The sequence below is a fragment of the Peromyscus maniculatus genome, chromosome 5 (assembly GCF_049852395.1).
Source record: "Peromyscus maniculatus bairdii isolate BWxNUB_F1_BW_parent chromosome 5, HU_Pman_BW_mat_3.1, whole genome shotgun sequence".
NCBI lineage: Eukaryota > Metazoa > Chordata > Mammalia > Rodentia > Cricetidae > Peromyscus > Peromyscus maniculatus.
Window position 1 is genome coordinate 42,561,755 of NC_134856.1, and position 17,659 is coordinate 42,579,413.

Here is a 17,659-nt window from a genome sequence, read left to right on the forward strand (position 1 = left end):
CACAGGAAGAATACTTCCATCTTTCCTCCTGAGGGCTGGGGTGAGGGCAGAGGGGCCCCTGCAGTCTGGATTCATGTCTTAGCTCCTATCTTGGTTGTTTTCACTTCCACCAGTATTTATTAAGCATGTGCTACATGCCCTGTCCTGAGCTAGATGCCATATAACTCTAAATGACTTCTGGACAGAGAGCGGTCTCTGGGGAGAGAAGAGAAAGTCCTTGTGCAGGAGAGGAGAAACATTGCTGGGGAGCAAGCAGGAGCCCTGCTGTGGAGGGACCGAGCAATGGAGGAAGGGCCAGGTTTCCCATTTCCCTCCTAGGGAGTGGCCAGCCACCTGCTGTCGGGCCGAGTGTAAGTACAGGACTGTGCTGTTCGAGTTTCTGGCTGGTTTCTCCCAGGTTCTAGAAGATAGGTCCTTGTGTCCCTTGGCCCCATAGCGCCCCCTGGAGAGATGCACCAGTGACTGAGGATGCAGGTAAGCACATCCCTGGTGGCCTTATATGCCTTGAAGAGAGGCTGTGTTTGGCATGATGAGAAGGTAGACTAGAGAAGGCCTGTTCTGAAGACTTGGGACAAGGAGTGTTCAGAGAGGAGAGCTTGATGTCTCTTCCTCGACTCCTTTATTTCTGAGGTAGAAGGGCATGTGGCTTGTCTCCAGCCCCCAGTGCAGGGTGAGTTTCTCCACCAAGGAAGAGACCCCAACTCAGCCAAGTCCCAGAGCATCCCAGCCAGGGGACTCTGGAGAGTTACTAGTGTTCATCCCTAATGGAAAAGATGTGGGGACAAGTAACAACCAGGGAGCTTAAGTTTCTGAGCAAATCTGTGGGCTGAGCTGTGGTGAGGACCCCGTTAAGTCCATAGCCTGCCTGCATGTGCCTGTTTTGGTGTCTGGGGCACTGGCAGATGGAAGCACAAACAGAAGGCTTCTGTCACAACCCTTGTCCCACTCTGGGCTCACACCCCTCCCGGGCTTACCCCTTCCTCTTCAGAGAAGTGACGAGATACGTTCAATGAGCTCAGGGTTTGCATCCAAGCAGACCCAGGATCAAGCTCAGCTCCTTCGTTAAATGGCTGAGTGAGTTTAACCAAAGCACTTCACTTCTCCGAGTCTTTTTCCTTGACTGAAAAGCAAGGGTCACAGTGATCTCCCTTAGACCTGGACTTCATAAACACGATGCCCCAAGACAGACAGTCTACAGCACCCTAGGGGTTTTCTGGCACCTCTGGATGGTGGGGGGGGGGGGGGTGTGTCACATTTTTCCAGTCCACCATGCTTCTTGGCCACCCAGTACTGTAAATGAGAATCAAAGACTACAAATGGGGTCATAAGCAAGTTCTTTTTTATTGACTGAGCAGTGCAGGGCTAGCACCCCTCAGATCATGTCCTGTCCCTGCACCGCCCCCTCGTCCATGGTGACCAATGCTCTCAGCCTGTCTGACTGAGTGGAGCCTTCCCGTCAGCCCTGCACTATTCCCTGGCCATGGTTTCCTGAATCCAGTCCAGGATGGAGTTCACCTTGACATACACGCCGTACTCAGCTACGGAACAGCTCTTATCGAAGCTCAGGATCCCGGCTGCATACCAGGTGTCCTGCTCCAGGTCGTGAACGGCAAAGGCACTGCCAGCATCGCCATAGCAGGTGTCTTCCTGGAACTTGGTCATGCCAGCGCAGAAGGTATGTTCATTCAAGATGGGCTGTACCCCAACAGGACTCTTGGGGACCTTCTTCTCGAGCTCTGTGCTACCCTCATAGTGCCGCACACAGCTGTCCTGGTCAGCCACCGGCAGCGTGACGTACTTGAGGCGATCAGTAAATCTAAAGTTGGCGTTCCGCCCCCAGCCAGCCACATAGCCCATGCGGCCTGTGGCCACGTAGTCCGTGGATGGCAGGCAGATGGGCATCACTCTCTCATTGACAAGCACCTTCTGTTTGAGCTTGATTAGCCCAATGTCTACCACAGAGCGGTTGGGGTGGACAACCACCTTCTCAATCTCCACCTCCTGCTGTCTGCCCACGTAGAGTTTTAAGGTCGGGGCAATGTCACTGCCTGTGGCACTCTCACTGTGATTCAGGAAGAGGTTTTTGGCCGTGGTCAGCAGCCACTGGTCACTGATCAGGGTGGCCCCCGTGGTGAGTTCATGGCGGGAGACCATCTTGGCCTGCCAAGGAAAGCTGCCCTTGGCATCCAGAGAACCACCTATGATGCGCTGCACCTGGTCCACAGGATGCTTCGGCTTCCCACACTCTGCACAGGGAGGGAGGAATGTGAACAGCAGTGGGGAGCGGGGCCCTGCCTGCGGGGGCCCTGCCTGCGGAGGCCCTGGAAGTGTCGGCCACTGCTGCTGCTCCACCATCAGTGTCGAACACTCTGCCCTTGCCTCCTGCTCCTCGTTTCTAGTACTTACACATTAAGTGACTAAGAATCTGTTTTAAACCGTGGCTGGTAAACTACTATATAAATATATATATACCTACTTACATACATACATAAACATCATCACGCAAAAATTCCACAATTCTCTGAAACTCAGGGAAAGGGCTGGAAGCTGTGTGTGTGTTTCATTCTCTGATAAAGATGGCCCTGCAGCAGCGTTAGCAGGAACATAGACTTTTTTATGGATGGTGAAGTTAACCCAAAAGAGGTTGGCAGTTCCTGCCACTGATAGTAGAAATTGAGCAAAGCCCTCATCCAGGCAGAAGAGGGGAGAATTATGGATTGCAGGAGTCCCAGATGCCCCCACACCCTGCCTTACCCCTTGTGGGCTCAGCTTATGCCCACCCTAGCCTGGTCCTTCCTGGGGCATTCATTTTACCTCTAACCAGGTCTCTGTAAGCAGGTGTTCTTATGGAGGGCCAGCCCCCTTCGGCCTAAATGAGCAGGACACTTACTAAGCTCTCTGAGAGGCATCTTGTCCCTGCCTTGCCAGCTGTGGATCTCTCTAAACTCTGTCTTGGCTCTCACGTATTCAGGCCACACAAGCGGAACGTGGCTCGGCCACATTCTAGCCTCCATCCCTGCCCGTGTTCCGAGACCCCAGCACCCACCTGCCACACATTCGGGGAGTCTCTCTCCGGCAGCTGCGTTCACCCACTGCTTCTCGCTGTTTAAGGCATACACTCCTGAAACAAAGGAGGAGACGAGCTCAGAGAAAGCAAGTCTGGCCCCGGGGTAGCATGAGGAGACGTCTATCAAGAAGGCTTAAAGAGTTGGAGGAACGGGAGGGAAGGAAGGCCCGGAGTACTGTGCCTCGGGTCACATTGTGCCTGGCAGGCCAGGAGTCAGTCCTGACAGATGGCAGTCGAGGAAAGGAAGAAGTCAGGATTCAGCCCTGGACTCTGCCTCTCGTAGACTACCTCAGCCTATTTCCTTGTCGGAAAAATGAAACTAGGAGTATCTCTCCAGAAAAAAGAGTCTGTCAGAACCACAGGAGCTTTAATGACACAGTGAAGTCCTTAGAAGCTGTCAGAACATAGTAGCCCAGTACCATAACTGAAGACGGCGCTCCCGAGCCACAGGGGGGGGGCCATGGGCTTGCTGCCTCTCAACAAAACAAAACAGGAAGCTGGGCCAACTTAGTCGGCAGCAGGACCACCAACAGGAGACAGAAACTTTATTCGAATCTAACTCTCCTGGCTCCAGGCAATACTCATGAAGTTTCTGGCCAGGTACCCCAGCCCTCTCCATCCTAGGAACACCAGACAGGACCAGGGGTGTGCAGGGAGAGATGCTCATCCAGGCCTTACCATCGCCTTTAGTCCTCAGCCTGTAGTGTTGGCGGCAGCGATAGCGAACCAAGTGCTCCACGTAGCCATTTGGGATCTCCGGGGGCTTTGGGCAGCTGTCATCTGCCAAGCAAAAAGAAGCCAGGAAAGGCCGTGGATGTTCAGGTGGCTCCCTGGGAAAAGTCAGCCCTGCACACCAGACTGCCTCCACCCCCGAGTGGAAGCTGAGGAAGGGAGGCCCCACAGATCTGGGGAAGAAGAGAACGAACAGGAAGAAGAACTGGGTCTTCCCTAACAGTGCAGCTTTGATAGGGCCGGACTGGGCCACAGCTGGGGTGCGTAGTTCCTGGGAACACCCAGAGACTCACCAGTCGTATCCATGGCGTCATTGCCCAAGTCCACAGCAAAAAGCTGTCCCCACAGCAGGAGCGTGACGATAGCTCCCAGGGCTCTGCAGAGAGGTGGCAAGAAGAAATGTACAGGTGGTCTCTTTGTACATGTGGTTTCCTTGTGTGTGCACACCACACACACACACACACACACACACACACACACACTTCCCATTAAGCAGCTAGTAAAAAAAGAAAATGAAATGCTAAGGCCAAGGAGCTGCATTACTGGTTGTTCCAGTAATCAAGCCACAAACCAAACCCCTGTCAAGAATTGAACTCTTGCTACATGCTTTCCTCTCCCGTGGTGTTATTTTACAAATCATGAAGAAATCTGGCAACTTCATGACCCTTCCCACTCACCACAGTGGTGGCGAACCCCCAGAGAATGGGATGGGGAAGGGGAGCTGTCAATGTGACACTTTATTTTTTGGAGGAGATTATTAAACCCCGCAGGCTTCAGCAAATTCCAGACATACCAGCAAGTTCTGTGCCACTGGGAGTTCTGGACAAGCTTCAGACAGGGACGACCGTAACAGAGGAAGGAAGGCGCCACCAGTGTGGTAGCGTATATGCCATCCCAACTCTCCACACTCTGAGGCAGAGGCAGGAGGATCAGGGGTTTGGGAACAGCCTGTGCTACATCACAAGTGACTGTCTCAAAGAAGCTGAGGGAGGTGGAGTGAGAAAAGAAGAACAGTGGAGAGGAGGTACAGAGCTGTGACCCTCTTCTCTCGTGATGATCACGATGTCCGGCAAGAAGCCTCTGCTGTTAGTACAGTGTAGCTAACTTAAAGATGATGGCTAAGGTTTATTTTGCTATTCTCACTACTTTTTGAAAGTTCCCATAACTACAAGCTTGTTTTAGTGTATAATTTGTCATAGCTGTTATTCCTAAGACACAGCCTCACTTGTTGCCCAGGCTTGTCACAAACTCCTGAACTCCCAGGCTCAGCTCACCTCAGCTCCTAGAGTCGCTGGGTAGGCACCATCACCCCTAACTCATGATTGGCTCTTCCTGTTACTTGGTATTTGCCTTTCAAGGGTGGTATATCAAACCCAAGAATGCCAGGTGGTTACCTGGCGAAAACTGGCTTCCTAAAGGCATGACTGTGGCCATCACTTGTGCCCAGACCACACTTAAAAGGTAACCAAATCCCAGCGGACACCGGCCAGTCAGGAATTTCTTGGTGATGTTGTACTTCTAGTTTTTTCTCAACCTTCAAAGTCTCCCTATTTTGATAAAATCTGAGAGCCTTGATGGTATGATGTGTGGCTATTGTCTTTCTTTCATTAAAAGCAGGAGGTTGGTTAACAGACACAGTCAATATTCCAAGAAGCTGCTTTGTGCCTGGTCAAAACAAAACCTTTATAATCTTAAGGGGAAAGGTTCTCCTTAGAGATAGACAGCCCGTCTGAAAGCCCATCTCTCATGGATGCAGGAGGAGGAGTTTAGTCACTGGCCCTTCACTCACTGAGGTTCCAGACACATCCTGCCTTTAACATTTCAGTATGACTGTCACCTACAAAATTCACAACTCAAACTGCACAATTAAGTTGCAAAAAAGGAGGAAGAAGGAAGGAAGCAAGCAAGCAAAGAAGGAAGGGAGGGAGGGAGAGGGAGAGAGGGAGGGAGGGAGAGAGGGAGAGAGAGAGAGAGAGAGAGAGAGAGAGAGAGAGAGAGAGAGAGAGAGAGAAGAAAGAAAGAAAGAAAGAAAGAAAGAAAGAAAGAAAGAAAGAAAGAAAGAAAGAAAGAAAGAAAGAAAGAAAGAAAGAAAGAAAGAAAGAGAAGATTTCATGATGCTTTAAGTAAGTTTACAGTTTTGTGTGGAGCTGCGTGAATTCACAGCTATCCTAAGCAGCATGTGGCCTGCAGGTCATGGGCTTGACTTGCCTAGAACCTTAGCCCATTGACCCCATTCCTTTTCTGCACCTCCCACAGACTTCTACACTGAATGCCCCAAGTGTGAGATGTGCACCGTGGACTCACCTCATCTTGGGCCTCTCTTGCCGATCTCTGGAAGGTCCGTGCCGTGGTGACTTCTGCTGAGCCTTTTATGCTTCAAGGTCCTACCCCACCTCCTTCCCTTCCAATTCTGTGTTTGTACAATGTCAGCCAAGGTCACTGGTTGTTCCAGTAATCAAACCACAAACCAAACCCCTGTCAAGAGTTGAACTCTTGCTTCATGCTTTCCTCTCCCGTGGTGTTATTTTACAAATCATGAAGAAATCTGGCAACTTCATGACCCCTCCCACTCACCGCAGTGGTGGATAGTCCCCAGAGGGTGGGGTGGAGAAGAGGAGCTGTCAATGTGACACTTTATCTTTTGGAGGGAATTATTAAACCTTTCTTTGAGTTATTTCAAACCCTTTTAGACACCCCTGTGACCCGACCTAGCTGAGACTATAAAGAAAGTGTTTCCTTTTCTCAATCATGCTACCTAAGTGTAAACATCTCCTTCCTGCTTGTGGAAAGCTCTGGAACCTGCAACCAGTAGACTGTGTTTATTGGGTATTGGCCCTTTGCTCTCTAGCCTCAAGAGTGATTAAAGCTGTAGTACAGATTGACATGGGACCCTCATGCTGGCTTTTCACTCCAGAGTTTTCAGTGCTGAAAGGGTTTATCTTGGAATTGTTTCAAGACAGACACTCTGGTGTAGGCACCCCCGCAACCTCACTCAGAGAGAGCAGGTAAAGAAAGGGTTTCCATTTCACAGTTACTCCACAACCTGTGTGGACATCTTGCTGTTGCTAAGTGTTCTGACCTAAAATCAGTGAAATGAGCCTGCTGTGTCTCCTCTGATGGCTCTTAGTAGAAGAGCAATGGGTAGTGTAAACAGAACAAGCTCAATAGCAGGACTTCCTGTGGCTTCATAGGCCAGTTGCTAGTCAAAATAGGCAGCTGAGAAACATCAGTGTTTCAGTCAAATACCTTCCCTGGTATGCTCTTCACTCTAACATAGCAACTCAATCTAAATGTCTTCATTAACTGAAAAAAAAAAAGTTAGCTGTTTTTAAATTAGATCATACCAAAGAATCAAATGGGCTGTTAATAGTGGCATCAATACAATATCAAAACAACTAGGAAGAGCACAGATACCTATCAACAGGTGACTGGTTACTAATGTGTGGTGTAGTCACACCATGGAATATTGTAAAGCCATGAAAATGCTTGGACAACAGAGAAGAGAGATAATTGCATAATTTTGAAAACATCACAAAGTAGCAGAAGATTGCATTGGGAATGATACTGCTCTTATAAAGCTCAAAACCAAGCACAATTTGGTAAAGGATTTTTAAATATGACACCCAAATCACAGACAATATCAAGAACATGAAAAAGCAAGGCTGGATCCATGGCTCAGTGGTTAAGAGCACTTGCTGCTCTTTGAGAGGACCTGAGCTCAGTTCCCAGCGTCAAGTGTCTTACAACAGCCTAAGATTTGAGGCCCAGGGTACCCAATGCCTCTTACCTCACATGCAAGACACATAGACACACACACCTACACATAATTTGGGGCTACCCTTAAAACCTCACCTCTCTCTGCTTTCCCTCGTGGGCTTGGATGCTGGGTCAGACTCAGGCGGAAGAACAGTGTGCGACTGTACCTTGGCCTTCCAGGACCCTATGATAAATCTCCTGTTTTGTAGTGAGCCTTCCTTCCTAATAAATTCCTTTACCCTTTAAGCAGACTCCGTGGAGTTCTCATAATAGGTCTCCTACAGCAAAACAAGTGTTAGGGAAGAAGTGGGGACATTGGAACCCACATGCCCTGCAGTGGGAATGTAGAACGGTGCATACTCCAAGGCATAGCTCCGTGGTCTGTCCAAAAGCCAGTGTCAGAACTACTGTGTGCTCCAGGTGTGTTGTGCAACAGTCCCCCCACCCAGATTGAAACATTCCATACTTCAGAGATGCTAAGCAGGAAAATCAACAACCCAAAACAACTTAGTTTCAGGAGGTCCCTGAAACTAACCAGATTCACTAGGCCCCTCTCTGCCAGAGTAAACAATAAAGCTGCCAAGAAGTCTCTAAGACCAGATCAGCCACCTGGAGAAGTCTAAACCAGCTGGGCTGCCTGGAAGACCAGAGTCCCTTGGAAAGGACACTCTCCAACCTGTTGAGCGACCTTCAGGCTGTGCAGTGTGCTCCAGGTTCCTAGCTTTTTTTGAGATGTCACCCATTTTGGAGTGGGCTTTGGTGATACAGATGTCTTTTCTGCTCTTGTAAGTAACCTCTCATCAATATTCCTATAAGTGACCTGTCAGAGCCTGCCAACAGTCAGCTGGGTAGCTGGGTAGAGGCGTGCAGATTGAAGAGACAATGAAGACAGGAGAGAGTCGAGAGGTCTGCCAGTCAATGCCGGACAGCCCCAAGTTTATTTCACAGCCAGCTTATATACAGTCTTGAACGACAGAGGTAGAACAATGCACAGCACAGGCATTCAACCATTATCTATCCTGCCTTGTGTCAAGGAGCAGGCAGTTTCATTATCTATCTCAATATACTTCTGACTGGCATCAGCAGCCTGCATCTAGCTAGATAGTGTGTTCCTTCTTGTGGGCTAATCAGGACATTTTCACAGCCATTCAAGGAGACTCTGTGGGCTAATCAGGACTTTCTCACAGCCTTGGAACAAATAAGCCTGAACTCTATTGACTCAGAATAGACTTCAGATTTAAACTGGGAAACTGAGTCAGTTGTGGGCTCCCACAATTCCTCCCTTTTTATTTAAGACTCCACTGAGTCTCTCAGATGACTGTGCCTGTATTAGGTGTTTCCTTACCATATTCCAATCTTACCCATCATGGGAGCATGAATTCCATCATTCACGTCCTGTCTTAGGTTGAAAGGAGGCAAAGAAAACTTACCCGTCTTTGGCTACCAGCCTCTGGTGTTAAGTCAGAGGAATGTGTAGAGTTTTACTCTGGAGTTCCAAGCCCAATCTCCATAATGAGTTCAAAATCAGCTTGAGAATCATAGGCAAGCAGATTATGCCTACTAAGACACATGTTCTAATAGCTACAACACTACTTAAGAGCAAAGTAAATGATGACCATGATGGGATAGCCCTTATAAATTGTTCTAGAATATCTTCTGCTGTTTTAGGTGCATCAAAATCCAATTTAGCCCTTTTCATTTCTATAATCTCTTGATATAACTTAGCCAAATCTAAAGATTCATTAGAATCATGCCAAATTCCTTTAAGATGTGCCTTAACCCTTTTCCATCCAATAGCACTTTCATTATACACAGAAGATGTAACACAAATTCATTCATAATCAGCATGACATTTCAAATGTACTCTAGTTTTTAGGCTTTGGAAATCTCCCAAAATTGCACCTTATCATACAAAGCATTCAATTTATGTTCCATTTTCACATCAATATCTTCTTAAGTCTCTAATGTCATAGAAACTTTCATAGACAATTGATTAACAAACCCTGTTGTCTGGATGGATTGAGACAAAGGCATTGAAGCAACAGTAGTAGTAGAAAGCATAGTAAAAAGAGCTGCAATTCCTGCTATAACTAATCCAGCAACATACTTTTTTTTTTTTTTTTTTTTTTTTGGTTTTTCGAGACAGGGTTTCTCTGTGTAGCTTTGCGCCTTTCCTGGAACTCACTTGGTAGCCCAGGCTGGCCTCGAACTCACAAAGATCCGCCTGCCTCTGCCTCCCAAGTGCTGGGATTAAAGGCGTGCGCCACCACCGCCCGGCTATCCAGCAACATACTTATGTCTGCTTAAAGCTTTTTTGATTTCCTCAATCACTTGTAACCCTTTATCATCAAACCATGGATCACTCATATATACTGGCAATATTACAAAAGAAAATTGTTTTAACACTATTACACAAATATAATTATCCATTTGGGAAATACAATTGGTCAAAATGCAATTAAGACATGATACATTAAACACAGAACCATTTACAGAAATATTTGCTTCACCAACTAAAAGAATAAGCTAAAACAGTTTCAAAGGACAAACAGGTTTCAAGCAACTGGAACGTCCTGCAACTGTTCCCATGTCAGCAGCAAGTTTCCAAACATAAATTTGTAGAGATCCAGTACTGGAATACCAAATTCCAGCAGACAGTCCTTGGTCCCAAGATTCTGCAGTAGACACTGTATAAGAGTCACTATAATTGTCCTGATTTCCAGACCAATCAAGACTATATTGCTGTGTCCATGTGATGTTATACTTTAAAGCAATAATGCCAGTACATCATCTCCATAACAAAATTCTGTTAGACTCTCACAGTTCTTTTGTGCATGGAGGAAATTGTTGAGGGGGTGAACTATTACTTACCCAGTTACCTTGAGGAAGCAATCCAAAACATCCCTCCAAAGTAATATTTTTTGCAAAACATACAGGAATCCTTTTACCAATATCCAATATAAGAAAAATGTGAGCAATCTGGAACTCTTGGATGGCAAGTTGATCTAAAAGCCTGGTATCATTAATTGTAACCACAATTTATTTTCCTTCCCAAGTTGCAGGATGTAAAACTGGTGGATCAGGAACATAGGCCCAATAGGTCACACTCTGGCATCTCTGGATGGTCATCAGTAGCATCAGGATCAGCATCTCTCTGCTCCATACACTGCACCAGTCTTTCAGGCAACCAATGAGTATCATTTTCATCCCGTGAGAAAACACAAACATGCCTCGTCCCCATATTAAAACAGGGTTGGGGCCCTTCCATAAGCCAGTACAAGGATCTTTACATTTGACTTGAGCAAGTTTTGTGATGGTGCCTTCATGCCAAAATCAATCAGCTGCAGATTTTCCAGCAGCATCCACATTTAAAAATTTTTAAAACAAGATTTAAAGCATTATGTGGTGACTTGGGGTATAACTCCCCCTTCTCTCTTTTTTTTGAAGTTGTATTTTGAGACTGTCATAGGCTCACTCAAAAATACTTGTTCTTGAGGATTATAAGGAATACCTTTTTTATGTTCAGTTTGCCATTGAGAGCAAAATTGATAAAAAAGATTTATTAATATATCCAGATCTATTATCAGTTTTAATAACTTTTGGTATCCCCATATAAGAGAAACATTTCAGGCAATGAGCAATTACATGTTTAGTAGCTTCCATTAAAAATCCTGAATAAGTATCAATTGTCATATGTATATATTTTAATTTTTGTAATATGAGTGACATCCATTTGCCATAAATGATTAGGAAGAAGACCTCAAGGATCTACTCTAAAGTGAGGTACAGTCAAATATTGAGGACATGTAGTACATTTTTTAATGATTTGGTGAGCAGTTTCTCTTGTTAAACCAAATTGTTTTCTTAAGTTTTTATTATTTTGATGATGCAAGTCATGTGATCAATTGCTAAGCAAGCTCAACTTGAGATAAATTTATCAGCTAAGGATAAATCAGCTAGATAATGTGTTCCTTCTTGTGGGCTAATCAGGACTTTCTCACAGCCCTTCAAGGAGACTCTGTGGGCTAATCAGGATTTTCTTACAGCCTTGGAGCAAACAAGCCTGAACTCTGTTGACTCAGAATAGACTTCAGATTCAAACTGGGAAACTGAGTCAGTTGTGGGCTCCCACAATGACTCTAATTGGCTCACCAAGTTGGACTTTAGTGGTATACATACTTTGGTCTGTCATGGGATCCCTATCTGGGGTGAGTAGATGTGTGTGTTGCATCACCCCAGGAAAAATTTAGTCACACAACAAGGTAAGGTGTCCACCAGAAGGAACAGAAATAAGAGGCTTTCTGGCAATGTTCACTGCAACATCTCCACAGTGGTCAAAAGGTAGAAACAGCCCAGGTTCCATCAACAGAAGATTGCAACAGGTGATCTGGACATGCAAGAAAATATTATTCACCTACAGAAAAGAATGGAGTCGATTGATGCCTCCTATCGTAATCCTATCGTAATCTTGGAAACCTACTAAATGGAACTGGCCAAAAGAGAGACTCATAGAGGTGGAAAGTAGATTAGAAACTGCCAGAGAGAGGGGCTGGCAAGACGGTTCAGTGAGTAAAGGCACTTGCTGCCAAGCCTGATGACCCGAATTTGATTCCCAGAAACCACGTGGTGGATCGAACCACATATACCTTAAGCATGTACACACACACGCACACGCACATGCACGTGGAAGCTGGGAGAGGGGAGCTATTGGTTAATATGTGTGTAGTTTCTGGTTGGGTGGTGAAGATGTTTTGGGAACAGTGGTGATGGTTGCCCAACAGTGCTGGTGTGGTCCGTGCTGCCAAAACGGAAGCCAAGAGTGGCTAAAGTCAAGCCGTACATTCTATGTATTTTATCACAATAAAAAAAACCTCAAGAAGTAAAAAGTTAGTGGACATCACTGCATGGGGGAAAGCAAGCAAAATTCAGCAGTAGCTTGTATAGCATCCCCTCCCCCCAGTGATTTCAGAACTGTATCTTTTGAGTTCTCAATGGAATGGAAAGCACAGAATTCTGAGTGTTACCTGTTCTGAGGAGATGGGAAGAAACTACTACAGAAAGCACCTGGGGAAAATCAAGTGACTGTCCGTGGCCCAGCTGCAGCCTAGGTGGGAAGTTCACGGAAGTATATTGTACTGTGCTTATTGTCTGTGTGTATGCACACCTACAGTAAGCATTTATATTTTCAAATATAATGGTGGAAGAAAACTCACCGAGGCCTGTCTCTCACAGTGACCCATGTGAGCAAGGTCTGGAAAGCCCGGCCTTGACCCATGTGCTGGATGCACGCAGTGAATTCTGTGCTTTCCCAAGGGGACACTGTTTCCCTAACCTTTGAGTATGGGTTTGGCCCGAGTGACTATTTGAAATAGTGCAAATACAACTCAAAGATAGGCCTGAAATACAGCTGGCCCCTGGGCACACCTTCTCTTCGCTGCATGTAGAAGCCAGAGGCCACTGTGTGGAGGAACCTGTGCCATCCATCCCTGCACTGCTGGAGAACTAAGGAGAACATAGGAGTCCCAGCCACAGTCAGCCGGCCCCTCTTTTCAGAAGCCCTCTTCATTGGTAAGCGTGAGTAAGTGTTCAGTGTCCACAGCACAGCTCAGCACAGACCAGGTGGATGATGTTCAGAATCACAAGCCAAGCCGAGAAGGTCCTTAAGCTTGGCTGGAGAAGGCTTATAGGCGGCTGCAGCAGCGAAGCAGAGAATGCACAGTGCCGCTGCCTGCAGCCCCTGGCCATCCTACGTCCATCAGTGAGCCTTTGCCGGCTCTTCCTCACCCAGTGCCCTCAATAACCAAAAGGAAGAGACCACTTCCCTGGGCATTGCAGAGCCTTGCCAAAGAGAAGGCTCCCTGCAGACTGAAGGTGGCCCTGAGCCAGGGACCCCTCTTTCCTAAGGCGCCCTCTTTTTCTGCCTCCCCCCACAGTCAACCCACCAGCCCTCCCTTCCAGAAATCATCAAACCTCAGTCTCCAGCCACCCCGAATCTTGCAAGTATCAACACCTGGTGTTGTTTCTGCTCCCCCGTTTCTGGGACTCTGGGTCCCAGGGCAGCATAGAGAGCCTGGCCTTCGGCAACTTCCTGTAGATGGTAGTGGTTCTCTGAGGGGGTGTGTGACCTGAGACTCACCTTGTCTCCGGAGCAGGTGAGTGAGACTCACCTTGTCTCCCGAGCAGGTGAGTGAGACTCACTTTCTGCCCTGCACATTGCCCGAGCCCGCTGGGTACTCTGACCACAACTCTTAGGATCCACAGCCTCCCTGCCCTGGGTGTGGGGGTGCATTTTGTAGAGAATGAAGATCCCAACAGCCTGAGAGTATCAAGTCAGGGCAGCAGCTAACAGAGGAGCTTGAAGGCAAAGATTGGATTTTAGAAGGGAAAGCCATTTTTATTTTTATTTATTTATTTATTTACTTATTCATTCATTCATTCATTTATTTATTTATTTATTTATTTGGTTTTTTGAGACAGGGTTTCTCTGTGTAACTTTGCGCCTTTCCTGGAACTCACTTGGTAGCCCAGTATGGCCACGAACTCACAGAGATCCGCCTGGCTCTGCCTCCCAAATGCTGGGATTAAAGGCGTGCGCCACCACCGCCTGGCGGGAAAGCCATTTTTAAAGGCTCATCAAAAAGTGCTCTAATTTACTCCAGCCTGCTGCAGTAAACTGTTCTCCAAAAGAAGGTACATCCTGGCCAGAGTGGCCCACACCTATAATCGCAGCAGGCAGTAGGCGGGAGCAGGAAAATAGGGGTTTCCAGCCTATTCTAGGCTACACAGGGAATTCAAGACCAGCCTGGGCCACAGGCACAGCAAGAACCCATCTCAAAAACCCATTCAGCCACAAATTTTTGAGATTTTGCCACTTCAGAAAAAAAAAATCCCTGTATTATTTTCCACTTCAAGGTAACCAATAGCTAAGGCTACTTGTGGATGTATATTTACATTGCCTTCACTATATTTTTTTTGGTGTGTGAGCACACGTGTGTGTGTGTGTGTGTGTGTGTGTGTGTGTGTGTGTGTGTGTGTGTATCTGTGTCTGTGTCTGTGTCTGTAGCAGACAGAAGTACAGATGTAAACCTGCAGGAATTGCTCCTCCTCCTCCACCATGTAGGCCTGCCATAGAACTCAGGTCCAGGCTGGGCAGCAGGTGCCTTTAATCACTGAGCAGGCTCAGTGGCTCCTTACTTGGACTTCTTACATTGTTTGTCTCTTTTCTATGTCAGTGACTTCCTGTGTCTTGTTTTGTTTATTTTTGTTTGACTTGTTTGTCTTGCTTTGCTTTTAAAATTTTTATTCATGTACATGCATGTGTACATGCATGCATGTATACACGCATGTGCAGGTGCCCATGAGGCCAGAAGAGGGCTTCAGATCCCCGGAGTTATAGGAACATCAGTTATGAGCCACCCAGTGCAGGACTGAAGTGGGTCCCCTTCAACGGTAGTAAGCGTTCTTAACTGCTGAGCTATCTCTCCAAACCCATTTTTCAGTTTTTTGAAAAGGTTTCATGTAATGCAGGGTGTTCCTCAAACTTGCTCTGCAACCAAGGCTGGCCTTAATCGCCTGCCTCTGCTTTCCAGGTGCTAAGGTTGTAGGTGTAAAACCACCACACCTGGCCTAACGCTCCCACTGCCTCTGCCATCTCTTGTCTTTTATTTTCTGAGTTTCTCTAAGTAGAAACTTAGACCGCTGTAAGCACTTACATATGATACATACTTTGGAAGCCAGGCCTCCCCTGCAGCCCTTCGCTTACGTTCATGTTTTAGTGCACTGTACTCAGCCATCGAAACACGTTTGCGATTTTCATTTCATGTCTTGTTTGCTCCATACCTTATTTGGCTTATTAATTTTATTTATGTGCATGTGTGTGCATGCTACATGGCTCTAAGCCTGCACACATGGAAGTTTTAATGATTTCTCCATATTGACTTCAGTTCCAACCGCGCTCACTGAACACATTCCATGTAAGTTCAAAAACCAGGTTGTCTCTTTTTCTCCAGTGCTGTTATTAGGTGCAGCCAATTTCAGACTTACTGCATTTTCCGTTGGAATTGACCACTTACTATGAAATGTCCTTGCTTATCTCTAGTGATTCTTCTTGCCATAAAGTCTCTCAGGATGCACAGAGCTTCTCTGACTAGCCTTTCTGTGCTTTACCTTTTCTCTTTACCTGTATTTCCTACATACCTTCCCCCACTCTTTGCCTTCAATTAGAATATTTTCTTTATTTAATGTAATTACAAGGAAGGTTATTTTTAAGTCTACCATGCTCTGTTTTGTTTTGAAACCACAAGTTCTGTTTTCCTTATTTCTCTGCTCCTGCCTTTGTTACATGTGGGAGCCCGTTCTCGGGTTCCTCGTGGCTTTACCCAGCAGGTCTGCATAGAGGATGATCAGGACCACGGGCCTGAGTGCAGGTGTCTGAGATGGTCTGCTCTTGGCTGTGCTGGGGGAGGAGGTCTTTTGCTCCACCCCTTGGTGTCTCTATAAAAACCCTGGGCCAGAGACAATCGGGGCAAGTTGGAAAAGGTTCCAGGCCCTCTCAAGGCTATCCTTTATTTTCTGTTTCTCTCCGCGATATTCTCCTCAATAAATCCTTCTATCTAATATTTCCTGCTGCTCGCACTCAAGAAAACTCTGGGGAGCTGTGGGGTTGGTGGGTAAACGCCCCACAGTTACATTACTCAGTTATTGTTGAGTTGAATGGTGTTTGGGTCAGGTTTTTTCTTTTTTCTTTTTGAAATAGAGTCTCACTCTGTAGCTCAGGCTGCCTGGGACTCATTAAGTAGCCCATTAAGTGGTGGCAATCCTCCTGCCTCAGCTCCCAAGTTCTGAGATTACAGGCACAAGCCACCACACCTGTCTGCATTACTCCATTTCTGTATTACTGGGGTTTTTCTTCATTTTCTTTTGTTGGGTTTTGGGAGGGGGTATCATGGTCATGTGTTTTAAATTTTATTTCATTTGTTATATGTGTAGGTGTGTGTGGGCGGGTATGCATAAGCATGCACACACCTATGCCACAGTGCACATGTGGAGGTCAGAGGACAGCTTTCGGGAGTCAGCCCCCTCCTCCCACCACGGGCCCAGAGATGGAGCTCGGGTCTGTCCAGCTTGCATGGCAAGCATTCTCCCCGCCCGCTCCCCACCCCCCCCACCCCCCAGAACCATCTTACTGGCCCGTACTCGGTTCTTAGAAAGATTTTGTCCAGGTCTGGGAGAAGGCTTAGTGAGTAAAGTGCGTGTGACAGAAGCTTGAAGACCACAGTTAGGAACCCCAGCACCCCCATAAACGTCAGACAGTCACGGGGCCTCCCTGCAGTCCTGGCACTTGGGAGGCAGAGACAGGGAACAACTTCAGGCCACAGGTCAACCACACACACACACACACACACACACACACACACACACACACACACACTCACACACACACTGACACTCATGTACCCACATACATGCAAACATGCAGTAAATGATATTAAGGTCTTGTACTAGTTTTGACAAGATGAACTTCAAGCTTGAAACATGTACATCTATGAACTGAGACTTTTTAAAAGATCTATTTATTTATTATGTATGCGGTGTTCTATTTGCATATATGACTGCAGACCAGAAGAGGGCACCAGATCTCATTACAGGTGGTTGTGAGCCACCATGTGGTTGCTGGGAATTGAACTCTCCGCTGGAAGAGCAGCCAGTGCTTTTAACCTCTGAGTCATCTCTCCAGCTCTGAACTGAGAGACTTATAATAAAACCTGTTATTTTTTTTTTAATATTTAAAAGAATTCTCTTTGAGATGGGGCCTCACTGGGTAGCAGTGGTTAGCCTGGAACTCACCGAGATCCTGTCACTTGCCTCTGCCTCTCAGGTGCTGGGACTAAAGGTGTTCGCCACTTCATCTGGCAACATTTAAAACATTTCATCCTCCACTGCTTTTTGGTGATGTGTTCATACATAATTTTTCTGCTGGTCTCGGTCATTATTCCAAGGCATGTCTCTCCGCCTTCCACGGTCTGATTTAGTGCCCTCACCACTTCTCAGAGAAGACAAAGACTCCACAGCGAAGTCATTCTCTCTCCCCACCTTCCATCCTTT

The 17,659-nt window shown here is 46.7% G+C and overlaps 1 protein-coding gene across 1 annotated transcript; it reads right to left on the reverse strand.

Moving 5' to 3' along the window:
* Positions 1-1,322: 1,322 nt before the first annotated feature.
* Positions 1,323-6,321, reverse strand: LOC102912527 (haptoglobin). Its single transcript, XM_006974129.4, has 5 exons — positions 6,104-6,321; positions 4,093-4,175; positions 3,746-3,847; positions 3,047-3,121; positions 1,323-2,246 (listed from the first exon to the last, which is right to left on the reverse strand). The coding sequence occupies exons 1-5, from the start codon at positions 6,106-6,108 to the stop codon at positions 1,468-1,470; spliced, it is 1,044 nt and encodes a 347-aa protein (XP_006974191.1). The 5' UTR covers positions 6,109-6,321; the 3' UTR covers positions 1,323-1,467.
* Between the last annotated feature and the right edge of the window lie 11,338 nt (positions 6,322-17,659).